At 44.5% G+C, this 27,002-nt stretch overlaps 1 protein-coding gene across 1 annotated transcript; it reads left to right on the top strand.

The window, feature by feature from the left end:
* The first annotated feature begins 254 nt into the window (after window positions 1-254).
* snap91b (synaptosome associated protein 91b) lies at window positions 255-26,248 on the top strand. The gene is made up of 24 exons (XM_088325642.1): window positions 255-519; window positions 607-758; window positions 4,678-4,820; window positions 5,814-5,889; window positions 6,137-6,239; window positions 6,371-6,464; window positions 8,062-8,173; window positions 9,013-9,119; window positions 9,198-9,239; window positions 10,281-10,354; window positions 11,195-11,200; window positions 12,481-12,493; window positions 12,577-12,710; window positions 13,664-13,737; window positions 13,839-13,853; window positions 14,714-14,848; window positions 17,543-17,644; window positions 20,101-20,151; window positions 21,443-21,529; window positions 21,612-21,643; window positions 22,286-22,492; window positions 23,976-24,041; window positions 24,114-24,209; window positions 25,442-26,248. Exons 2-23 carry the CDS (start codon window positions 629-631, stop codon window positions 24,192-24,194), a joined length of 1,884 nt encoding a protein of 627 aa, XP_088181768.1. The 5' UTR covers window positions 255-519; window positions 607-628; the 3' UTR covers window positions 24,195-24,209; window positions 25,442-26,248.
* Window positions 26,249-27,002: the final 754 nt, after the last annotated feature.

The raw sequence follows: 27,002 nt of genomic DNA on the forward strand, positions 1-27,002 counted from the left end.
GGATCCTCTAGAAAATGTGTGTGCCTTATTCTATTAGCCCCAAATTTTGCGTTCCATAATGACATCTATGTTTGATCCGTATTGCTCCTCATCCTTCCTTATTTTAAATATAGATAAAACCTGTCGATCGGGTAAGAATTTCCACCCTCCTTTCGTCCTCCGCCATTTTAGCGCGCACGCCTTCTGCGCAATAAAAAAAAGATGGAGAAATGAGGGCAAAAGAAGCATTTCCGCCCTTTCTTCTTTGCCCCTCCCCTCGGCCATTTGACTGCGCACGCCTTCTGCGCACTAAAAAAAAAGGGTGCCGCAGAAAAAAAGCTCCGCACGTTTCGGGTTCGCTCTGCAGGAACAAATCGGGCCGATTGAAGAGTTTGGCTTATGGGGCCTTGATTTGCATCCTTTGCTCTTTTTCCATTTTGAATGTCTTTTTTAGAGGAGCCTTGAAATCACCGAGAAAGGCGGCTGCTTACGTAACCGAGCGGCTCGCGAGCTGTCCGCGGTGCTGAATTCTGCACGAAGGTTCGACTCCAAATGCCACATTCCCGCCTCGCTCTTATCTACTGTGCATGTTTTGTTGATATATTCGTACCGTTTGTTTTGCTGAAGAAGTGAAAGAAAGTGAGAGGAAATGTCGGGTCAGACGCTAACGGACCGCATCGCTGCGGCCCAGTACCAGTTGACGGGTTCGGACATGGCGAGGGCCGTGTGCAAAGCCACCACGCACGAAGTCATGGCGCCCAAGAAGAAGCACCTGGAGTGTGAGTCGAAAATAGCACGCATCTTCTTCCCACATCATACATACGCGGGAGAAAAAGAGATCATAAAACGTTCTCTGCAAGCATGGAGATCGGGTGGGCGAACCGGGGCCCACGAACGACATGCGCCCTTCGGGCTTTTTTCAGCCGGCCCGTTCAACCCAAATAGTCAGAATAAAACAAAATACAAAATCATTTTAAGTACTACCGATAAAAACGTGTTTTTAAACTTTGTCCCCATTGTCACTTCGTGTGTCTAAAACAAGATATACTACTACAGATATAAATACAAAAATACTCATAAAGGAATATCACCTCAGAAATACAACAAAATCCAATTACAGTATAATGATATAATAATAATGAATACTAAATACATATGCCAAAATACTACAAAGGACAACAAATCTACGAGAAATACCACAAAATGACTACTTTGGAAATAATTCCAAAAAAACACCACTACAGCAATACTTTAATACAAAAACACTACAAACAATACTATTACAGAGGCATTAGTACAGTAATACTACCAAAATACTATAGCTATACAACAAAATTCCTACTATGGAAATGCAGTACGACAAAAAGTGCAGTAATACTACAAAAATACAACAGAAGATATACGACAAAGATACTGCAACGGAAATGCTACAAAAATACTACTGTAGAAATACTACTAATATCAAACGGTAATATTACAAAACTTCAGCAAAAAACAGCTGCAGAACATTTACGAAAACTACATCTACTGTAAAAGTACAAAACCAAAAGAACACATTGAGTGCTTCAAACGGGGACGTCGTTTATGATTTTGCTTTAGTCGTGATTGTTTCAAAAACAAATATGATGAAACGTATCCATTTCAAAACAAATATAACATGGAAATGTCTACATATAGATTTATTCATAAATATAAACAAAGAAAATGGATAGGTCTCCAGGATGGGCCCCTTGGCCAACTATTTGAACCCAATGAGTCCCCTGATTCCAAATACTTTGGAGCCACATTGTTGGGGGCTAGGTTAGCATGTAGCATCATCTGCATCCCACATCTGCAGAATTTGCATTTTAATCTAAATAGGTTCCAGTCCAAATCAAATTCCTGACCCCTAACTTGAATGAACTAGTCTTTGGTGTCATTGATATAACGTTTTGAAACATTTAGACATGGCACTCCGGGGTAATCGTGTCAGAAAGACTTTAAAGTGAACAAAATATAAAAAGACAGTCAGGATAAAGAGGCCAGAAAAAATACAACCTTGAGCTTATAGAGTGGCCTAAGTCCTAATAACGCAATAAAAAACATTGGCGCGTGGTAACAATCGTGCACCAAGAACAATAACATCTAGCGGCGACAAAACAAAAACACAGACAAATGATATATTCTTAAGTTTTGTGAAATAAGATGCAATATTGTCTGCTGTTCAGCTCAAATGGATTTTTTTGACATGCGTTAAAAGGAAAAGCCTACTAAAACACCTGAGCTTCATTCAGTTGCTAACAAGAATGCCATTGGGCAATGACACGATTTCAGGTCAGGAATCGGATTATCGTAAAATCATTTGGTTTGCGTGAGACATTTGCCTTCAAATGAAGAGCTTTGTTTGTTTTTTGGCCTGTGATCTTTACTTGCACTCGTGATCTTCTCCCCTGGTGAATAATTCAGCCATCAGCCAATGTGCGGCCTGCATTATTTAGGCCTTAGCTTGATTTCCGCTTTACAAAGTCAACAAATTGAGTGTTTGAGGCGAGTATCGTCCGCAGAAAGCGGCGTTTAGCGCTCTCGGACGTGGCTAACCGCTCGCGTGGCGCACTTTGCGTTCCCTCTTCGTTGAAGGCTTTGGACAACGACACCGTAACAAAATCGATACGGAGATTCCTCGGTTAACGCGGACCACGACCCTTTTCCAAAAGGGAAACTCCACCGAGGGTCGAACTTGCCTCCGAATGACGTCATTACGGACTGAGAAAATCTCACTGTAACAAGATAACAACAGATCTACAAATAAAAACCCACAACAAAGAATTGCGGTTGAATGAATGTTCTTTATTGTCATTATACAAACGTACAGAAAAAGAAGGCAACTTAGAGAGTGGCCAGCTAGCTGCACACAATTATCCGTTATCCTCAGCTGAGCCAGCTCTCCGTGACGTTGAAAAACAAAGGTCTCAAATGTAGCCGTTTCCCATGAGTTGTAGCTCCAGCTCATCCATTTCATGGGTAGTAAATCTCAATCCAGAAACTGCCTCAGTCGCTTCCCAGGACCTGATAACAATCCACGGAGCACCCCCTGGTACTCGGCGTTTCTTTGCCCTCTTCTGACTTACCTCAGGGGTCGAGGAATTTGTTTTTAATGTAACGAGCCGCTAAAAGCTTGTGGCTCCCTTACAAAAGTTTGTTTTGGTAGCCACATATGAGCTTGCAAGTTGCTGTACGTATTTCAATGTCTCCAAAAGAGCTCATTCCATCAAACTCTTAAAATGTAGGGCTCTCTAAAATCAAGATAAACCCATGACTGCAAAAATTGTACACTTCAAACCAACCTTTTTGAAGCGGAGAGCTACTTTTTAGTACGGCTTAGGGCAAAGGGCTACCGCTTTAAAATGTAGGTCTAAAATAACAACATATGTCATGACTATGTCATTCTTATATTAGCCAGCTGTAATCATTATAAGTAGGGTTAGCCAATCACCAAAACACTGTTTTTAAAGACACTGATTACGTCTATTTTGAATTCCAGTTAGGAATCACATTTCTCAGAGAATCACACACACGGGTTAGCTATTTTCAGAACCAGTCGATTGACGACTCAGGCTCTCTTTGGCGACAAACACCTTTGAGCTCGAAGAGACAAAAGGGGACAAAAGACAGAAAAGGAGAAAAAGAGAGAGAGAAAAGACAGGAGAGAAAATAGGGCGGGGAAAAAAGAGATAGGTACAAAGAGAATGAAATAGATGGAAAGAAAAAAAGAAAGATTGAAAGAAAGTCTCTAGCGGATTGGCTTTGCCATTGCATTTTTTCCCTCGTAAATGAACGGCAACTGGCATGAGTTTGTACGAAATTCTCCTTTAAAGTATCACCCCCCCTACAGGACATGCTACACCTAAAGAGGGCCCTACAAAAGTGTATTAGTGAATGGATAAAGCATCAATTGGGGACATTTGTAATGGGCAAGGTGGCGTATTGCTGTCGGAAGAACTTCCCACGATTGAAAATGCCAGCTACATACTACCGATTCGTCTAGAGATTTGTCTCGAAAACAGATACGTTCACAATTTATTCAAGATCTCAAAATCATATCACTTGATAAATGCAAACACATTCACAGAAGTATTTGTTGCTCTGCAAAATGCAGGATTTCCTTATTTTTGGTACTGGAAAAGTTGAAAAATCGTCTTTAAAAGTAGAATGGCTGTATAATGCCCATCAGAAAATAAGAGGCAGGCTGCGGGTTCTTTACTACAACACAGACTGCCATTCCGATATATTTCATAGGAAATTTGTATCCTCAAATCCAAACGTGTTTTCTGTCTAATTGAGTTTTAGTTTTAGGTGGGTGCGGCCAAAACATTGAAGCGATTGTCCATTCAGGGAGCCGTCGGATTAACGTCGGATACTTCAAATAGCTCGGCTAATCCTCATTAGCATGTCGATTAGCCATTTGTTTACTACGACTGAGGAGATCTGATCAACTTTATAAAAAGGGCGAGGCAAGAGAGAGAGAAAAAAAATAATGGGTGGGAGCGGTGGAGAAACTAGGGTTTGAAGGGAGGGAGAAAAAAAATGAGAGGAACCCAAAGAACGGGAGATGGAGGTAGAAAGGGGGAGGGGAAGAGAGAGAAAGAGCCCAAAAATGGGAAAGAAAGGAAAAGGGAGAAAGAGAGAGAGCAATACTTGTCTTGTTGTCGTTTCTTTCAGATTTGGTGTCGGCTACCAACACCACCAACGTCAACATCCCGCAAATGGCCGACACGCTTTTCGAGCGAGCCACGAACGCCAGCTGGGTGGTGGTCTTCAAGGCCCTCGTCACCACGCACCACATGTGCGTGCACGGAAACGAGGTAACGTGCACAACCGAATGGGCTTCGCGCACAAAACACTGCGCTCCTCCGGCAACCGGGTGCCCTGTCGCGCTCCAGGGCTCCCAGCCCTTACAAATTCTCCTATTTCCCTTACAAAATCATCCTACACCAAACGTGTTTATGTAGTTTAACGTGTTATATTGTACATGCGTTTCGTTATATCATATATATTGTTCGTGAACATTTACTGAGTTGCTCGACATGAATGAGCTTTATTACAAAAAAAAGTTCAAAAATGGACCTTCACTGTAGAAGAAAAAATACACGCAAATATAATTCAGTAGAATAATACATTTTCTTATTCAAATGATGATTTCATTTTCTACATTCAATTATTGTTGGTGATATACTGATTCAAGGGATCACCACAAACCTGTCTTTTTTCATTTTCTCTTTGTATACTTCCTTTTTTTCTTAACTTCTTTATACAACATCATAATAAAATACATCCAAAATGAGTTGAGCGGAAAAAGCAGGTTCTTTAAAAAGAGACGGACTTCCTTTCACGACATCAAACCGCTCGCTTCGTTTGCAACGAAAAAAAAACGATACCGAGATAGAGGCTACCGCGGCGAACTCGTTTGACGCGATCGATTTGCCGTTTGGCGATCGTCGGTGTATACCGGATGTCACTCGCCGTTGGCAAATTTGCGTTTTTCCGTACAGATTTTCTCGTACGTCGTACACGTCTTAAAATGCATAATGAAGGCACTTTGTACGGCAAAAACGTACAGCTCGACAGGTATGTGCCCGTCGCGAGGAATAGATGATGTTTCTCGTGCACGGCTATTAGGTACGTGCGCAACGAGAGGGGGTTAACGCACAAAAACAACGAGGCCTCTCTTGCACGGAGACGAAGTACATGCACAACAGCGGCGCGTAGACAAAACGATGGTGCTCGTCGCGCACGGAAGCGGGGCGCGTGCACAACGACGGCAACAAGAAAAGATGAAGATTTTCCTTTCCTTGCAGAGGTTCATCCAGTACTTGGCCTCCAGGACTTCGCTCTTCAACCTCAGCAACTTTATCGACAAAACTGGCTCTCACGGTAACGTTTCGCACCCGCCTTCGCCAGAACACAAAACGATCGGATGTTCCGCAAAAGCACGCTAGCTGCGTGCTGACAAACGATTGAAAATGCCACCAAAGCAGACTAGCTTTATGCTAACGGTTGTCATTCTCACAAAAGCGGGCTAGCTTCACGATAACAAACAACAAATCCCACAGCGACCGCATGACTTTCTAATCGGGACGGCGGAACTAAAAGTACGTCCTCGTCCGTCCTTCTTTGTCAGGCTACGACATGTCCACCTTCATCCGACGCTACGGCCGCTACCTGAACGAAAAAGCCTTCGCCTACCGCCAGATGGCCTTCGACTTCACCCGGGTCAAGAAAGGGTAAGAACGGCCGTGCAAAAGAGACGTCGTATCCCCAAAGCCCGACTCCACCCTGACAATACCATTGACCCCAACTCCTAACCCTTATTCCCAACCCTAAGCCCTTATCCTAACTTGAATCTTAACCCTAGGGCGGAGGGCGTCATGAGGACCATGACCACGGAGAAGTTGCTGAAGGGAATGCCCGTGCTGCAGACTCAAATTGACACGCTGCTGGAGTTTGACGTGAGTACACGACTGCACTAGCGCTTTGTTTTTCGCCGTTTCTGCTTTGCTTCCAAACATGTCCCCGCCATAGTTAGCAAACGGAGAACTCCAAAATTGTCGCCGCTTTTGTCAGTCCAGAATGATTCTCGACACGACGGCTGCAAATTGAAAAAGATTCGGGCATGTCGCCGTTTTACGTGCGAGTACCGCAAAGAGTGCGAGCCTAATGACGCAAAGGCAGACACGGGCAGAAAAGGGGCGAGGTGGCTGTTCAGACATGTGGAAAGCAGAGCAAAATGAACCATAAAATTGGCAAAGTAGCGAAACCACAGTAGTCAAGTCAAGTCACATTGATTTGTTTGGCCCTTCATCACAAAAATGGACCGCACAGGATTCCAATGACACCATCGCCTGATGGTAAACCAACACGCGGGCAAGAAAAAACTCAAAACCTTAGCGTGAGGAAAAAAACCTTGAGAAGGGGCCAGGATGACCAGGGTGGAGTTACAGTATGCAAACATATATTATATATATATATATATATATATATACACTACAGCCAAGGCAGCACGGCGGCGCAGTGGTTAGCGCTTGTGCGGCACAGTTCATGTCATGGGAACCTCCTGCGTGGGTTTAAATCCAGCTTCAGACTTCCTGTGCGGAGTTTGTATGTTCTCCCCGTGCTTGCGTGGGTTTTCTCCGGACACTCCGGTTTCCTCCCACATTCCAAAAAAACATGCATTTCAGGTGAATTGGCCGGTCCAAATTGTCCCTAGGTGTGTCTGAGCGAGTGAGTTGTCTGTCCCCGTGGGCCCTGTGATTGGCTGGCAACCGGTTCAGGGTGTTCCCTGCCCGGAGATGGCTGGAATGGGCTCCAGCCACCCCGCGACTCTAATGAGGATAAGCGGTACAGCTAATGAGATGAGATGAGATATTACAGCCATATCCCCCTAGTAGGAGGTGGCTAGAGTCATTTCTGACTCTTTTTGGGAGATTGATTCAGAGGAGGGGATTCCCAGCCCCCTCGCTCAACCCAACTGAGGTGTTGGGAGTCATTAGGTGACCAAACCCCCTAATGCCAAGCGCCAAGCAGGAGAGGCAACGGGTACCAATGTTTAAGTCTTACGTCTTAGGACTCGGCCGAGGCTTGAACCACAACCTCCCGGTCTCGGGGCGGGGCGCCATAACCCCAAGGCCACCGAGCTGGTGTCATAGTAAACACCAATAAAAGAGAACACGAGGTAACATGTTGAAGTTTGTCCGGGAATTGCTATTAGGGATCATTATGGATTACTGCATTACGTGTGACCAGCTCAGTAGCCTAGATGGTAAGGCGCCCGCTTTGAGACTGGGAGGTTCGGGTTCGCGCCCCGGCCGAGTCATTCCTAAGACTTAAAAAGTGGTCGGCGGCGCCCTCTCTTGGCTGCGGCTGCATCGGGTCAGATGCAATCGACATTTCGTTCTGTGTACATTGTTACACAGAATGACAATACAAGGAAATTATTATTATTATTATTATTATTACTATTAAGGATTACTGTATTAGGTGTGATTACTCTTAGGGATTATATGTAAATGAATGTGTGTAAAAACATTGCCCCCTAATGGCGCCCAGGTGCATCCCAAGGAGCTCAACAACGCCATCATCAATGCCGCCTTCTTGCTCCTCTTCAAGGATCTGGTCAAACTTTTCGCGTCCTACAACGATGGCGTCATCAACATGCTAGGTATGTACTATGTACTATATTCTACACTCTCAGTGGGAAAAATGGAGGCCGCGGGCAACATGCTTTTTCATCCGCTCCGCCTCACAAAAATAGGGAAAATATGACAATATATCTTATAGTAAATCAAGTTCTACCCATAGATGTTTTTAGGACCAGCTTTGTCCCCGACTTCCCTTGAAGTGTTTCCTACAAAAAGATAGAAATACCACCCAAAAACGACTAAACTGAATACCAAATTTCCTGCTTGAAAACAGGGACCTAAATACAACTAAATTACGACTACAGTAATACTCCCAAATATTATTCAAGAAATATTACTACAAAATATTATTACAGAAATAGTACAACAGAAGTACTACAAAAATACTAACACAGAAATACTGCAAAATACTACAGATACTATAAATTTCAATATCAAATACAGTGCTTAAAAACAGGCACCTAATACTTACTTTCAACCAGAAAAAGAAAAATACTACAGAAATGCTGCAATAAAGTGTATAGTGCAGAAAAACTACCACGGCAATAATAGAAATACACTACGACAAAAAATACTGCTTAATACTACAAAAATGCAGTAAAAGAACATCACAATGAGTGCTTCAAAACAGGGACCTAATTCTGCATTCTATTTCATTCTGGAAAGAAATAAACACGACAGAAACGCTACAAAAATACAACTAGAGTAATACTAAATGTGAAAAAAAGTGCTTCAAACAAGGACCGGATGGATTCTTTTGCTTTAAGCGTGAATATTTCAAGACTCATTGGACGGAACAAAACCATTTCAAATGAATCATTTTTTTCTTCTTTTTATGACTTTTTTTTTTGAAACGCAGAGAAATTTTTCAAGATGAAGAAGAGCGACTGCAAGGAAGCTTTGGAGATCTACAAACGTTTCCTGACCCGAGTCACCAAAATCGGCGAGTTCATGAAACTGGCCGAGGTTTGCTATTGGAACGCGAAAGCTGCGGCGACGCGCCGCCCTAAACCTAACTCGTCTGCTTTGCCATCTTCTATTCAGACGGTGGGAGTGGAGAAAAACGACATCCCCGACATTAACTACGTAAGTGGCCGGGTAACATTCCCTCTCAATTTAGCGTTTCCACGCGAACGACCCGAGTCACCGGCTAAATGTACCGTCCCGCCCGCGCCGTGAACCGCAACCGCCCCTGTAGTGTCTCCACCCCGGCGCCGTTGTGGACCTGGCGGACTACGAGGACCCGGACTGTCCCTTTAAACCGCCGCAGGAGGAACCGGTAACGGTAGCGACGGCCGCGTGCCTGTTCGCAGGATGGAGTGTCGGGCGGCCGTTTTGGGCCGTCTCGGATAGCGACTTTCCGATATTTTGTTTGCGGTGCGCCTTCGAGTCGGACACTATTGTTCAAATGTTTGGGGTCGTGCGGACAAGTCAGGGTTTTCCATGAAAGCTCACACTTTTATTTATCAAATAATATACGTGTCGGTTTGCTCATAATAATGTCGCTTTTTCTTTGCCACTCTGTACACGTAGACACCGGTGTGTCGCGGCTACTATTTACCCAAGCTGCTAGTTAAGGACTTTGAGGCATCTATTTTAAAAAACTAGGGACTTTAATGCCACTTCTCTTTCTACTATGGTTAGAGACCGTTTGTGCTGTTCTCTGAACAGAGTAGTACACGCCGTTGTAGGAGATCTTCCGTTTCTTGGTCATTTCTGGCATGGAAGGGTATTTCATTTTTTTGACTAGATTGTTGAGCGTCACACAAAAATTGTCTTTTTCTGAAAAGTTGAATCACAGCTCCAAATGTGACACTCCAGATACTGGATTAGCTCAAATGAAGGCAACTTTTTGAAATGATGCACCCCAACGTGCAAGCACACTTCTCCTGCACAGCTAGGACAGATGAGTGGTCACATGTAACACAGGGTGCCTTTAACAATGTATGGGGTTTATTTCTGAATAGTTGCATGTTATCTTAATTGAAAAAAAAAAAAAATAGATTTTCCTTCAAATATATTTCTTAGTGACCCTAAACGTTTGAATAGTTGAAAAAGCAGAAGTATTTCCTGGAAAATCCCAATGAAAAATCTTTTTTTTTTTTTTTTTTTTTTTTTGTACTTTAGGCCCCAAGCAGCATCCTGGAGTCCCTGGAAACGCACATGAACGGCCTGGAGGACGTCAAGGGCCCCAAGAAGGGGTGAGAAACGCACTTTCACTTCATTTGAGCATTTTTAGGAGCTTCATAAATCATCTCACTAAATAATTCTTAATCGACCAGAGTTTTTAAATAAATAAAAAAACACCTCCAAATTGGAAGTACTTTAGTACGTTAGACTAATGTTTCTTACGGACCCGTTTTGAGTGGGTCTTAGCGGCAGAATAAAGCCTAAGGAGAAAAAAACGGAGGGTCGATGACACTCCATAACAGTAGATGGCGATAAAGCCCTGCCCCATCCCTCCTTTCTGGTCATTCAATTGAGCCCTTTTAGAGGGGCCAGGACTCATTTGATTGCGCTTTTGTCGGTTTCATTTCCTTACTCTTCCATAAAAACGGGTCACGATAAAAGGAAGGAAAAGAGCGACGACAAGCATCAAGGCAAAGAATGAAACGACACAAATGATGTACGTCGAAGTGCTGCTGGAAAGTACACTAACTGCTTTAAAAATGTTAGACTTTGAGCGTTTTACCTCTATATTTATCATTAATAACTACATATTGAAACGATTGATGTTTAGTGACACACCTCATTCATATTTGGAATGTCTTTTAGTATGTGGCTATTTGAAAAGCATTTTGAGGTTGAGGGTTACTTGAACTTTGCCAACGTGAAAGCCAATCGGAGGTGAAAAGAAATTCTTACGGATGACAATTGAAAGGCAAAGTAAATGGGAAGAAATAAAAACGGTTGAAGAATATTTCTCATTTGCTAAAATAAAAGAGAACGTGGCCAATGAGGGCGGGGCTTAAGTGTGTTTTTCTTTCCTTTAACCTTTTGCTCTCTTTTTCTTCCCCTTTTCCTTCATTTGGGATCGCCAGTGAAGGGTGAGCACTTTAAGAAACTTTCCATTTGGAATATATGGCGACGGATGCTCTTTTAGCATGAGTTTAGCGAGGTTGCGGGGTTCGTGCACTATGTTCGTGGGCAAATTCAAACCCTTTTTAAGGGCTGTCCAAGCCAATTTTCGGATTTCTCCAGTAGCATTGAAAGAAAAAAGCCAGTGTCAATCATGTCTTTTGAAGAGCCTCACAAACGTGATTTTCATATGCCATTTTTAATCTTGCGTGTGCGTTCATCAAGACATATGATTTTTGGAGAATCAGTAAATTGCGAATATATTTTGTATTGAAGTACTTTTCAAACCTTGAAAACACAAAATTGGAATTCAAGCGCTTTCAAGGAAGTCAAGCGCCCGTAAGAATCCTGTAAAAATCACCCCGTAGTTGGGTCAATACATTATCAAAGTGTCAGTTTGTTAGGAGTAACAAGCTAAGTATTTATTTTGAACAAAAGAACTGTTCATTTGAATTCTCTTGATTTTTGGACCGACAGCTTCTTACCCAGGGCCATCATCGCCCTAAACGAGCACACAAAGCTGAAAAACTTTGCCGCTGTTATTTTGTTCTTTTGCTGCCAAATGTTACCGGACTACTTTTTTTTGTTGTTGCACAGAGCAGACTTGTTATGAAACATGGCAAAAATTCCAACCGTCTACAAAATCAAGGCCTTTTCAATTCAAACTCAAGGATTTCAAGCACCTGTAGGATCTGTGTGCGCGCGTGTTCGAGAACACATAAGTGAAGTCGGCGAGACACGCGTGCGTATCACGTATTGTAATGCAAAATGATGATAAGAGTTTGATATTTTTGAGCGGAGGGGCTGCGGAATATGAAGAAAACCCATTAAAGGAGCACATGTTCGCATGGGTTAGTAACATGGCTAACGCTAATAGTAAAGGTCACCAGGCGTACAAACGGGTCCCGAGGAAAGCAAGGGTTACATTTTGAAGCTGCTACTCTTTGGGTTCCCTCCCATAAACAACTGAATAGACTAAAGCCAGAGCACTTTATACGGTACTCTCTAAACTCACAATTGAATCGTTGAAAAGGGTGTCGTTTCCGGTGGCACCTTCAGGGACAATGGGAAGAACCACGATCGGGCACATAAATACCCATTATTAGGTTTTTAACCCTTGTTACAGGCGTCCGTATACCATTCACCTCGGCCCAGTCCGGCACTCAACTCAATTAAAGGTCCTGTGCGTGTTGCTGTTTTTGTTTTGCTATCCGATTCCCTAAATGACATTTTCGTTTGTACCTTGCAGGTCTCCGAGCAAGGTAAGCGAGCGAATGACAGCGGTCGGGAGTGGCGCTTTCTGCGCGCCCGAAGGCGTTTTCTGATCGCATCCGTCCGCTTGCAGGGTTCGCCCACAAACAACGTGTCTCCTACGTCCACCCCGGCCAAATCTTCCAACGCCGTCCCCGTTTTGCAACCTCCGCCGGGGGAAAACGCAACCGGCGCCCCCGCTGCCGCCGCACCCGAGCCGGCAGAAGAGTACGTACTTACGGGATGAGCGATGTACCTTCGATTCTGGGCGGCGGAAGGCACCTAAATAAAAGCTGCGTGCGCACATTTAAGGAACAAACTCGACGTTGCCTCTGTACAAGCTGAACTGGCCAGAAATATTTCCTCCTTCGAGTCCATTCGGCTCATTTCAATAAAGATCAGCGGGGGAGTGTCTATTGATTGTGCAGCCGTCAAAGGAGTGCAATCGAAAGCTTCTCAAAACAAAAGGCAATGTACGGTACAATCACAAGAATGTGTACACACGCCGAGTCATGTGACCGATCTTAAACGATCCCGTGGATAGAGTCACGTATCGCTACCACTACAGGAAAAATATCACGACACGTCAACGTTTGAAATCTTTCGAACGAGTTGTGTCAGCCGATGGAATAGTTCAGGTGGCTAATTTTGGGGTATACATTATGACGAAAACTGTGACGTTACGTTATCAGTCTGATACTTATCGCGTACCCCTCCTTCGTTACGACTTTTTTTTACAATTTCACCGGGAATCTTGTTCACCCGATTATGCGCATCACTAACCGGATGACGAAGCATGTTAAGAGAGTCATAGTTATGTCCGTAGTTTACCCACGCTTCATTCCATTTCTTCAGTTTGACATTACGAGCACTGGGCAGAAATGACAAATGACGCTTGCTTGCAGTCCTTTAATTAAAGTGAGATTCTCCTAGTCTGCACCAGTTCTAGGCGCCGGTAAATGTGACCCGCGTAGAATAAGTCAAAAGAATAAGGCGCATTATAGTGTGACCTGCAGAGTTTAAAACGTAGAAAAAGAGTAGCTGCTCGTAGTCTGGAACTTCCCCCAATAACCAAAACGATCATATTTAAGGTAAAAGACCGACAGCGGTTCGCACGCACAAAGCAAAGTAGAGCACCGACATTACCGACCTATGGTTTTGTTTTGTACCCTTTCTTTCAGTTCCTTGTTGGATTTGGATCCTCTTTCGTCCTCGGGCCCCCCGGCAGCATCTGCGGGCCCGACTTCCTGGGGAGGTACGGGACATTTTTTAAGGGATGCCGGCAAAAAAACAAAACATCAAAGCGCGGTATCAGAAAATCAAGGAGTAAACGACGATTTGTGCTTTTTTTTGCAGACCTTCTAGGATCAGGTGAGTGCTTCCGCGTGTCGTGCGAGTCTACCTTCTAATAGTTTTTGTCCAATAGCATTCCAGCCTCTGTCTTGTTCTTAGAACAGGGACGTCAAACTAAGGCCCCGGGGCCCGATTCAGACTTTTTGTTCTGAGGCGGGCCCCGCCACCAAAACAATGCCTTCTTCTTCAGTATTATGCTTCATCATTCACCCTAATTTAGTGAGCTACCCTACATATTAAAATCACGCCATCTTTTCGGAACACAACACATTTATTCACCAAAAAATAGGGTCAGGGGTGGGGGGCTTTACATGTTTGGCATTGCATTTGTTAACTGGAATAGAAACGTTAAGTGAATGCTGCTTTACACGTGAACCGACTCACCACACAGAGCATTTGGTTACAAACAAACAACAACAAAACTTGAATGACCTAGAGACTCACTCCCTTCTTGTGTTTTTTTTACACGCACAGAAATGTATGGCCGGCCGGATCAAATCGCCCGTGGGCCATATGTTTGACTGCCTTAGTAGTTCAACTGGAATAGTGTTTCTAACTTAAAGTCAAAGTGTAGGGTCCATGGTGATATTGTTACAGTGTCCCTGTGTGTCTCTCTTTTAGTCTGAGTGTTGTTGTTGTCTCTCTCTCTCTCTCTCTCTCTTTTGCCCCTCTAATCCCAACCCCCGACACTTAAATCCTGATCCTTCACCCTCCCCATCCTTTGTGGTCCGATTCCATTTTTCAATCAACGTTTGTTATGTTTTTTTTTTTTCATGAAACGATTCGATTTGAACGTTGGGTTACGGGCTGGCCCTTTTGATTCGGGTCGGGCAAAACCCGGTAAAACCACGCCACACCCCTCTCAACCCTTTCCTCAGAGATGGGCGATTCCTTGCTAGCCGAGCCCGGCCCGGCAGCAGAAGCGGCCCGAGCTGCGGCCCAATCCGGAGACGTTCTAGCCGCCGCCTCTAGCCCGGCGGCCCCCGGCGCCACCAATGCGGATCTCTTAGGAGGTTAGTGGGCTTCCGGGGAAGCGGGAGCGCTTTCGGAGCTCCCGTTCTCTCTGAGAAGCTCCCGACCCGTGTGATGCCACGAATGCGATCTGCCGAGACGCAGATTGACATTTCCGCCGGCTGGAGACGGTCCGGAACCCGCCGTCCGTCAAAACGCTGCCAAAATAAAAGCCATCCACTCTTAGCGCACGGTATGAAACAGCAGTTTAAGCGGGGATGGCGAGTCGGTTCATCTCCGGCTCCAGACTTTCGGTTCTCGGGCAGGCCCGGTTGCCAGACCTCGGCTTTTTATTTTTAAATCAAAGGACAAAAACGGGTGGATAATTAATGCTTCCGATTTGACCTCCGCTGCGCGGTATGCGTCTTTTAAAAGAAAAAACACTCACGCGAGGCTCGGGCAGTCATTTTCAGACAAACCAAAATTTTGCTATGAGTCGTCACAGAAGGTAGGACCAAAAAACAAAAACTCGTAAAACTTGTAAGACTGTAAATAATGTGACATAAATCGAATCGCCACGCAACGCAAAAATAAAAAGTCAACTTAAAACTTTGAGCGTACCATCGTTTTTCATTCTTAATTATGGATAACGAGGGATCTTTTCTAACCTCATCACATATATTCACAAACAATGAGGAAAAAATGATTTTTTCGGGTTTGGCATTTAATGTGTTAAATAGATTTCTTCACAGTTGAGTGAATGCAGTTTTACACATGCACCAAAACACCATGCTATACAAACTCCAGTAAAAGCTATTAAACATGTCATTTTTGTCTTGAGGCGCTCGTTTGAAAAGAATAGAAAAAAAATGAAGGTCCTAGCAGTGCATGGGCAATGAGATTAGACTACATTCTGTAGGTCAAATTACTGGGCTGAGAGTATAGCCTTTAATGACCTCTAGCGGCCAGAAGTAGCATTTGCTTTATTTTTTTGTTTCAATGATAGAAACGGCCCGGAGACTTCTTTTTTTGTCATACCCCGAAATGTATGGCGGGCCGCATTAAATCCTCCAATGAGCCGGGTCTGGCCCGAGAGCCGTACGTTCGACACGCTCGCTTCAAATACGATTGACTGTCCGCCACGGGGAAAACCATCCCGCTGTTGGATCTTGAAGCGACAGCAATTTTAGCAGCTCCGGCAGAATGAGATTCAAACGCAGCCGGAGTTTTGGCTGGACGGCGGCCCCGAGCCACTTCGTGGGCTCCTTGTTTAACCGGGGGAGTTTTCACTCTGTTTGCAAAAGCTTCAAGCGAAGTGCCGTGGCCTCTCCGCACTTACTGGAATGCGAGCGCTCATTTATTCCACGGGCTTCATATCCACCCTAACGCACAGTGCCGTTAGCGGCCGTTGACAAATTCAAACTTTAATGGACGCGGGGAAACAAAGAAAGAAGGCGTCGGTTGATTTTCAACTCGCGAGAACCGATAGAAACCTTCAGACAAGAAAGTCCGAGCTGTTCTAAAGGCACGCCCCCGAGCTCTTTTAGTTACCTACCCTAGGTTACAAAAGCAGATGGTCCCTCAAGGAATTCAGGGAACGGCAACATATTTGACTGGTAGCGACAAAAACATCAAACAACGCTGCCTAATGTATTGGAAAAAAAAAGAACTGGCATTCTATTAAAACCTCCTTCCAATGTTAAAAACAGAAGTAAGTCATCATTGACACAACTTTTATTCAACAAAATGGAAAACTTGAATCCATTCTAGATCCCAGTAAGATGAAATACGCAGCAGCAGCGAAACCATGCCTTATTGAGCAGTCCCTCCGCCCGTGCGATGTGTCTATGCGAGAGACCCGACGGTCTTGGCTGCATCAAACTGGAACATGTGTGCAAGAGTGCTCGTGGATAGGAAGGTAACGAGCAAAGACGAGTCACAGCCAACTAGCGGCTCAGTTCGGGTCTTCTAGGGTGCCCAGCTAAAGTACTTGGGACTGAGAGGGCGGGGTCCTTGTAATAGGGGATCGTTCCTTCTTTGGTTAAACTCAGCGATCCGGGACTACGCTTGCCGGAACAAATGAATTCAGCACGCGATACGATCGTCCGACGCAAAGTGCCCGTTTGAAACATCCTCGTAGGCAAAGTTTCCGGAAACAGTTTGGCATGCACCTGAGCGGCCATACGGAGCTTCCCTTTAAGTTTAGAGCGGGGGTCTTCATTAATGACATGGGGTATACGCACTCTATTCAGCCAACTGCCGTTGATCAAAACATGTTTGAGTGCCCTCGCGCGCACGTGGCAGGGTAAAGACACATTTCAAACGGATCGAATGAATACTCATTTTCCACCACACTAATCATGCCGGCCCCCGTTTGTCTATGCAAAAAAACTCCCCTTACAAGACTGCTTATGACGGGTCTAACCGCCATCCACTTGGAAAGGCACAGGATGTGCTGCAAAAACCTCAGGCGTCCTTTCTATAGTGTTCCCCGATGAAATTGGATCAAACCTTTCAATGGGTTAAGCTGGATATGAAGACTCAAACTTCTTTTGTGAAGCTTTCATTTTGATAGACAATCTTTACGCTCCGCCCGTCTATCAAAGCGGTGGCATCACCGTGCCCTAAAATGTTTGAAGGCCTTCACGTCCGTCTTCCCGTCCCTCCGTCTTCCCGTCCTCTCTAGCGCTTCTCATTTTCTTCTTTTCTCACTTTCTTCTGCGGCCTTCCTTTTTGTTTCCTACTTTGAACGTCAGACGCATTCGGCACGCCCGCCGCGCCCGCCACCGAGGCGGCGGCCGCCGAGGGAGGAGCGGCCGCCGTTGCCACGCCTGCGGCCGACCCGAGCGCCGGAGCCGGTAGGTGACTCGGCATTTGCTGTCCATGCACATTTTCCGGCAAAGAAGTAAAACCGGAGTGCGGTTAATCCCGGTCCAAATCGGCAGTTGCCACACATCGGACAGAATAAGGAGAAAAAATAGGAACGGATTTTGCACATGCAGGTAGAAAAGACATGAACGGATTATGATCTTGCAAGGAGAACAGGATAGGACAGTGCCAAACATTTAGGATCCAAAATAACTCTTAGGTTGCTGTTGAAAATTCTGCTCAAAAGGACCAAATGATATTTTTCTAGTTGAGAGAAGACATGGTTGAATTTTTGTGCAAACAAGGAGAACCAGAGAGGACCGCACAAAACCCTCAAGATGCACGATATTAATAAGTTAACGGTTTGGTAGAAACACAAAATAAGGACAGAAGAGGACACAGAATTGAGCTAGCGGGACAGCTAAACCCTCAAGATGCACAATATCCAGGACAAAGGAATGAAATGATGCGTTTATAGTTTAGTTGAAGCTCAAGACAAGGAGAGAAGACATGAATGGATTTGGAACTCTCCAGAAGAACAGGATAGGACTGTAACCTAACCCCGAAGATGCAAAGATTCCAAGCTGTTTTGAAGGTTGCTGGGTAAGGCCACAATAAAAAGATCTTTTTCCCTTGAACGCTCTTACTGCGAGCAGCCATCTTTAAGCATTTCTTCTTCTTTTTGTCGCCTCCTACAACAAGTTTGCACGGACGCCCACGGTTAACTTCTTAACTGCCTTCTTTTCCATTCCCGCCACAAATTTCCTGCTCTATGCCGGCCTTCGCGTGCATTTTGGCCTGCTGTGGATCTTTGGCCCAAAAGGGGCATTTTTTTGCTGAATATGCCACTCGTCTTCATTCCAAGTTGATTGTATCACGCTTGTCCTTCCGAAGCGGATTTTTTGGAGTCCTCCGCCATTCTCTCCGTTTATTCATCTGCGCCCAAAGCCGACAGTAACGACATCTTCAGCCTGTTTTGTGGTGGGTAACTAGTCATGCTGCAGCTATTTCTTTTCAAAAGTGTGTTATCTTTTTATCGTACGGTGCCTTGCAAAAGTATTGCCCCCAGAGTACGTTTTGACATACGTTATTGCCGTTTTTCAGGCTTCAAACCTATGGATGAAAACCCAAAATAGGTCCTGAAATCATCAACACCAGAAACCCAATTGATCCAACATTTTACATTGTACAAACAAAAAAAAAACCATTGAAAGTAGGCCTTGCAAAACTGTTGGCCCGCTTTGAGTCAATACTTGGTACAAGCTCCTTTTGCTGCGACATCAGCCACCAGTCTTTAGGAAGACGTATCTGGTTTTGCACATTTTCAAACAGAAGTATTTTCTCATTCGTTTCCAGACCCGTGCTGCAGTTCTGTTGCCGTTTTGGATTCCAAAAGAAAAGTGCATCGCTTTCCTTGTTTTGTTTTTGACGAGAACTTGAACATAGTAACATGCAAACATACACCTCCAGATGACCTTATTACCGACCGGGAGAATTCGATAAACAACTATAGATCTTATAAATAAAACAGAATAACAGAATTGTAATCGAATAAATGTCATGATACAAAAGCACAGGAGAATTTAAGCGTATCCTTTTTCAGAGTAGGAAGGCGATTTAGAGAGCGGCCGGCTCGCTGCACATAAGGGTCGGGTTCTGCGAGGTCTCCGTGAAGATTAAAATACAAAAGTCACGGATGTAGCGGTTTCCCCAGAGTTGTAGCTCCAGGTCATCTGTTGCACAGGTAACGGTTGGTGACTAGCCACGTTCGGCAGTAGTTAGATAGCCTAGCTTCTTTTACTTCCAACGCCACCTCAGTCGATTCCCAGATGCGATAAAAATCCAGGAAGCGCACGCTGATCAGCATTTCTTTGCGCTTTTCTGACTTTTATTGATCAATTCTCTTTTTAATGTAAGATGCTTTAGCTGCAAGCTGTGTGATTTGTTTTGTCTAACTGACTGACAGCTTACGTATCAGTCACACACACACACACACGTCTTGCAAACTTTGCCTGGCTTTTACCGGCGAGTGCCGTTTAAACCTGCTTCCGATCGTCCGGCAGTGTTGAACACCGAAACGTGAGCGTTCGTGTCGGGTCCGTCGCTCGAATCAACAAAAGAACTATAAATCTTTCAAAAACATAAAAGCTAGGCACCGTAAATATCTCTGGAATTTTCCAGGCGCAACAAAGAGTAGGCACGCGTCAATGATAACTGTCTCAATGACGCTCCGGTTTGCGAGCAAAACGTACAATTTAAAAACCAACGATGATACCATTTGGTGGCTAACAGCCAGGCGCTCTAGAGTGGTATGAATGTCATAAATGTCAAAAATGATGCTATATTTGAGTTTTCTTTTGGAGCATTGTGCTGACGTCCCCCCTCTTGTCCCCGATGCCACGACGGACCCCGGGCGGACCCCATGTCGGTCCGGTTCTCCCGACAGAGTCCACTGCCGGGGACGCCGCGGCAGCCCCGGCTGCAGAACTTATCTCAGGTAAGACAAAAATCGATGCATGAAGGAAAATCTCATTGTAGATAGAAGGCTTCTTTTTCTGCTCTCTTTTGCATCCTCTTATTTGTTTTTCTCGCTTGCTTCTCTACACTTGCCCGTGGTGGCGCTTGCTCGTTTCCTGACAACGAATTGGGTGAGTTTTCTCGCTTTTAGCGCTTTTCTTGTGGCGCTGCCTGCGTTACGCAAGTCACACGCGTACACTGCAGTCAATTCTCTTTTGCTACATCTTAAACACCGCAGCTTTTAATACAGTGCGGCTTATTCTTTTTTATGCAGAACTGAGGAAAACAGCGAGCCGCTCTTTTCCACAACGAATGCACTCTAAATACAAAACACCACAGTGACGGCCGGAAAGATTTATGACACCCGTACGCCGGAGAAATGACTTACAAATAGTGTTTGATACGAAACAAGAGCAAACGGGGAGCTTTGACGCTATTCTATTCGGTGTTTTTACTTCGCTTGAAAATATTTTAGCCGTTTATTTAAAAATACATTAACGACCTCCCCAAAAACGGACCCCGTTTTGAAAAGACCAATGAGACCGCCAGAAATGTCAGATAAAGGTCAGACGTGAACAAACAAGCGGACCAAAATAACAATGACCAATGAAACAAACGAGGAATGGACAAAGAAAAACGATTAAAAAAAGTACCAAAAATGCCACCAAAAACCACCCAAAGAACGATGAAAAATTCCCAAAATGCCTAATAAAAGGTTAAACATGACCAAACTGCCAAGCCGAAATAAAAAAGACCAAAAATACGATAAAACACCAGCCCCCCCCAAAATAAATAAATTGCTTAATAGATTTACAACATACAATATTACAACACGTTCACCTTCGAGTCAAGTCCGAATTGGACACAAGTGGAAGTTATCCATCAAAAATGCTACATTTCTCTTTCCGTATCATCGGCGTCAAGTCCAGTCGCTGAAGTTTCCACGAACCCTCGAGGAACGGTGACAAGACGATGCAATTTAGTCTGTTACCGTGGCAACCGCTAATGACAAAAACACAAAAAGACACCTCAGTATTGCAATCTGGCAGTACTTTCCACAGTTTAGTTGCCCTGAGTACGGCTCACATTTGATGCCCCGTTTTCAGCCCTCGTTTGCAATTTCTTTCGGCGCAGTAGTAAATACGTGCACGTCTTTGTATCGGCCATTTGGAACGGTCACGTGATCCGAAAACTGCTTCCTTGTAATAAATGAGTGCTTCTTTCACATTCCCTTTCCCGTGGCCCTCTTCCCGATCCTTCCCTCGGTGTAGCGTTCGACGTGTTAGGAGACGTGATGAAGCCCACCCTGACCCCCCACTCGGCCCAACTCGACGCCTCCGCGGCTAACGCGGCGAGTAGTAAGTGGTACTCTTGTTTCCTTGTCGAAATGTCGGTGTTTTTGGGCTCGCTGACGGCTTTTGTTTGATTTCTCTGCCGCAGACCTGACCGCGGCATCTCCGGCTGCTCCTCAGGTAGTTCTCCCCGGCCGGGGGCCCCCCAGGGTAAATGTTCGGCTAGGGGTTTCGCGCGTGGAGTGGAGTGGAGCCGGCCCTCGTCGTACACAAAACATAAACGTACTTAGAAAGATACGATCTCACGTGCGGCCCCTTCTCAAGAGGATTTCACGCTGGTGGTTTTCTGTTAGTGTGGAATGAAAAGGGCCCGTTTCAAATTCCAAACAGCATAAAGATAAAAAAACGGAATGTATCTAAATAACAAGGAGCTTGCAGAGGCTGCAATAATAACTTAAGCCAGAAGATGGCATCAGCAAGTGTAACCATCAAATTCCAGACAGCACCTTGGAGTAGTATTTTGTATACGACACGTCTGAATTATAAAGTGGTAAGAATATCAAATAAATCATCCGCCACACGAATTTGCCAATTCAAATGAGGACCGCGCGCTACGTTTCCTTGTTTTATAGTTTTTGTCTCGTACGCAAAACTCTCTCTCCAATTTGTAGCCAGCAGCAATGGGTGCTCCTCCGTTTACCGGTTTACTGGTGTTTGTGTTGTGATGTGTTGTGATGTGTCGTGATGCGTACGCTACGTTGGTTTCTTTGATTGTTTTTGTCTTCTGTGCACAATCCCCGCTCCCCTCTCTCCAATTTGTAGCCCGCACCCACGGGTGCCCCTCCATTTACGGGGACTCACCCAGGCTACGGCATGGTAAGAGTCCAAAAAGACCCCTTTCATAAACAAATGACCACATTGGCATCACATTTAGCAGAATCCTATTTCTACTCAACAGTACGAGCAAAAACCAGGGCTGGCTTTTTGAGCGCAGCCCAAAGAACAAAAAGTCAAAGTATAACAATAATATGAATAATAGTCGAGTCCTACTGCTACTATCAAATGTTGGGATTGACCCTCATTCTTCCTCTACTAGAAAAATATGAATCATGAAAGAAAATCCCTACAAAACTCAATAAATGGAGTGCCTAAAAACAGGAACCCAATGTATTGCTTTGTTTCAAAAATTAAACATACGACATGAATAAAAACAAAATACTAAATACCCGTCAACCTGTATGTTTTTGCCGTACAAAGCAAGTTCTTGATGCATTTTATGGCGTGTACGACGTACAAGAAAATCTGTACGGAAAAAGGCAAATTTGTCAACTACGGGTACTATCCGGTATTCACCGACGATGACGAAACGGCAAATCGATCGCGCTAAACGAGTTCGCCGCGGTAGCCTCTATCTCGGAATGTTTTTTTTCCTTGCAAACGAAGCGAGCGGTTCGATGTCGTGAAAGGAAGTCCGTCTCTTTTTAGAGAACCGGCTTTTTCGGCTCAACACATTCAAGAGAGCCGGCTCTCAAACGACTCACTTGCTATGATGCGTTATATTACAAATGATGATGTTTCTAAAGAAGTTAAGAAAAAAAGGAAGTAGAAAAGGAGAAAATGAAAAGACAGGTTCGTGGTGATCCCTTGAATCAGTATATTACCAACAATCATTAAATGCAGAAAATTCATCATTTGAATAAGAAAGTTTATTATTCTACTTACTTATATTTGCATGTATTTTTTCCTTCAAGCGACTTCATTTTTCAACTTTTTTTATAATAAACCTCTTTATTGTCGAGCAACTCGGGATCTCACAACAAAATGTACATGAACAATATATATGATATCACGAAACACGTGTACAATATAAAATGTTAAACGACGTCAATAAACACGTTTGACGAAAAAAAAAAACGGTGTAAGATGATTTTGTTATTTTGTAAGGGAAAATACGACAGTTTGGAAGGGCATGGAGCGCCATACTACTACGGTAATACCGTGATACAGAAATACAAAAAAATACTACTGCAGCAAGACTACAGAAATACAGCAGTGACTACTACAAAAACGTGTTACAATATAAAAAAAATATGGAAATTGTACAAAAACACGCCAAAAATACAACTACAAAAATACTACATTAGGTGTTCAAAAACAGAGATCATTTTTGCTTTCGTTCTTCAAGGAAATATGACAGAAATACAAAAAAATAGTGGCACAAATACGACTACAGAAATAAATCTCCTCAAAAATCTCAAGTCATACTAAAAAATATAACGACGGTAATATGACAAACAAAATATGAAATTGCTTCATTGTGAGCATTTCATAGACAAGTTGTGAGACAAATGTCAAAAGAAATAGCTCGTATAGGTTTGCATGTATACGTATAGCGTCTCTATGGATTGACGAATGAGAAAAAAGAGAAGATGTCTTGAAAATAGCCGAGAATTCCCAGTCCGGCTTGAATGTAAATGTTGCGCTCTGTGTTGTGTGTGTCTCACGAATAAAGCCCGTGGGCGCGGCGGCTCCCGCGACGCATCGGGTTAGGCCGGGGATCCGTGCCGGAGGCGCCCCGGTAACCCCGGCTCCAGATTTTTGCGAGAGGGAGAAAAGGCCGTTATCGATCGTTCCTCTCTCCGTTCCGCAGATTTCTCCCGGAATGAGCCCGCGAAAGCCTGCCCCGCCCAGGAACGCTCTGGACGACCTCAACATCAAGGATTTCATGTAGGACGGCCGAAAAAAGGTCAGTTGGATCGGAAATGGCCTACTTACTCAAAATTCGATCCCAAAGTTTGTAGATAGAAAGACTGACTGACTTCCGTCCCCTCCTCCTCGCTCTGACAAGAAGTCGACGCTGTTGCCAAAAATGCAGTTCTTAAATCGGGCGATCGGCGCAATTGAGAAAATACATTTGAGCTCGAGAGTCGAACACGACCGAAGGCTCGCGTTCCTGAGAGGTTATCGCCTCCATTCCTGGAACGACCGTCGACGCAGTCCGTTTGTCACAATTGCGCCTTGAAGAGGTAGCGGACGTCTTTTGGTCGACGCGAGTGAGACTGGTCGGCGTGGGAACTCGGACTCTGTTGGAACAGTCCAGGAAGAAAACGTCCGAGCGACTGCGCAGAAATCGGGGCGAGCGCCACCGAGATGAGATCTAGTGTCAACGCAGAGACGCCATCTTGTCAAAACAGACGACCGCGCTCCAAAAGGCCTTCGTCGAGCCGAAAGCCGACATCTACGTCAAAACGGAAAACGCTGAATGACGGACAGGGACGATAATAATTTTGTAACCGATCAAAGACAAAATCGGGACATGATCCACAATGAGGAGATGGCCAGGCGAGGGGAGAGTAAGGGTTCATGAAAATACAAAATTAAAAACACATCCATTAATTGAAGTTGTTTTTTTTCTAATTTGTCTGCATTTATTTTGAACCAAATTGCATTTTTTTTTTTTAATGAAATGTCCACAATTATTCCTCTTGTGCGATGATGAGATGTGATTCACCAAGTCAGCAATAGATACAAGAGTCATTCACTAATATATTCATCGTGGTAAATTTGGCTCTAATGAGAAAAAATAGGGTGGGGATGATATCTACATGAGGAGAAATTCAGCGACTTAAAACTCAGTGGTTAAGACAGCGCCACCATAACCGTATTCAGTTGTACTTTGCAGGTAAATAGAAACACGACCGCCCTTCTTGGGAATGTATGCTACATGGCGACTGTAGGAGCAAGCAATTCATGATCTACTTTTGATAGGTAGCGGAGTAACGCACCATGTCGGAACACCAGTAACAAATGTTATTAAGGCGTAAGTGCACTCGTTATCCAGAAAAGTCATTGCGAACCATTTCATCTTACTGTTGTGTAGTTACTGTTCCGGAGCAATGAACCACCAAGGCTCCTTTACCTCGGAATTGGTTTTTAGCCGGAGAATTCCACTGACTTCAATGCAACTTGTGGTTACAGGTGTTACTGCGTGTGGCGCAATGGATGTCTGGCCACGCCCACCTTTTCCACTACGCCGCCAAAACCCTTGGAAGACCTGCGAACATGCCCCCCCCCCCTGCCCTGCAAACTCCACCCCTATGTTGTAGCACTACTGTGAATGTGTAACCTAGATACAGACAAAGGTGTTTTACGTGTGCGTGCAAATCAGTGTTAAAAGAAAAAAAAGATGATCAAAAAAATGTATATTTAGATTCCTTCTGGACAAAGTTGTGTGTTTTGTTCAACACCTGACTGACAAAGAGCGTGTTGTTTAACGTGGATTGTGTTTGGCTGTGTGTAACTTGACTCCGCCCCCTCATCAAATCATAACGAGCTAACCCCCTCAGCTAATATGCGCTACGTCGGTGTAACGTCCGCGGCTTTGCGATGTCGACGCCCGAGCTCCTTATCGCTCCTCCGATTCTCCACGTCGTCCGCTGCTTTAACGTATTTTCTTTATTGAATGGAAACAAAAAAAACAACTTCAGATTTTGGTGACATATCACGGGGTAAGCATGTCCACGTTCGATCTACGCACACGTAGCGGTCAGTTTTTTAGAAGCGGTATTTCTTTTCCAACACGGCTAGCCGTTTCAAGCGGCGCCCTCTGCCGGCGTCAACGAACGAGGAGGTCGCTAGCATGCTAGCATTACGTTTGCTCTGTAGGAAAACTCGCGTCTAAATGTATGTCCTGTGTCGTTTCTTTTTCAAAAGTGACTCTTATTCCATTGTGGCGATTACATGTTGAATGAGAAAAATAATAATAAAAGGTGACATACCAGACAATGCGGATAGATTGTGTTTGCTGGGTGTATTACCGTGGCAACTGTGTATTTTGGGGGCGCGGCGGCCTTTCAAATGTAGTGTGGTTATTTTCCCGATTCTCCCGAACTGGTGCTTTTCCCTCCTGGCGCTTTTCTTCCTTAAACCTGCATGAGAGTCCTCCTGTCAAATGCAATAAAATACAAAAAGCAGCCAAAGCGCGTGTCAATTATGCCTCTTTGCTTCTTGGAATTTCGAGTAGAGCGATGCCGGGGTTTTCCCGGATGAACCGCTCGCTAAAAGGGAAATTCTTCCGAGCAGCGTTACACCTTCGCGAAAGCCCCAAGAGGGTTAAACCTATGTCCAGATGATCTCAATACCGACTGAGAGTCTACAACTGTGACAAAATAATAGAGCTTCAAATTGCAATTGAATAAATGCACTTTATTCGTTACACAAAAGTTAAACAAAGACGGAGGGCTTCTTCTGGTGTAAGAAAGCGATTCAGAGAGTGTCTGGCTAGCTCCGCACTCGCATAGGGTGTACCCAAATTGAGCCAGCAGTTGCGTAGCGATGTTCCTCGAGTTTTAGCTCCAGGTTTTCAAAAGATACAGAGTGAGCGGCGGCAGTTTAGCAGAGTTGTTAGCTTAGCCACGAGCCGTCGGCGAGGGCAGCGACCGGGCGATTGTTTTCGCTTCCGACGCCGCCTCAGACGATTCCCGGGCACGATAACGATCTATAGAGCGACCGCCGGCATTTCTTTGCGCTCTCCTGACTT

This window comes from Urocampus carinirostris, chromosome 20 (genome assembly GCF_059441175.1).
Source record: "Urocampus carinirostris isolate Australia breed hairy pipefish chromosome 20, RoL_Ucar_1.0, whole genome shotgun sequence".
In the NCBI taxonomy this organism is placed as follows: Eukaryota; Metazoa; Chordata; class Actinopteri; order Syngnathiformes; family Syngnathidae; genus Urocampus; species Urocampus carinirostris.

Coding starts and splice junctions, on each gene's coding strand:
- snap91b (XM_088325642.1), top strand. CDS start 629: ATGTCGGGTCAGACGCTAACGGACCGCATCGCTGCGGCCCAGTACCAG. Junction 6,240..6,370: donor TTCACCCGGGTCAAGAAAGG/GTAAGAACGGCC, acceptor TCTTAACCCTAG/GGCGGAGGGCGTCATGAGGA. Junction 14,849..17,542: donor CAATGCGGATCTCTTAGGAG/GTTAGTGGGCTT, acceptor TTTGAACGTCAG/ACGCATTCGGCACGCCCGCC.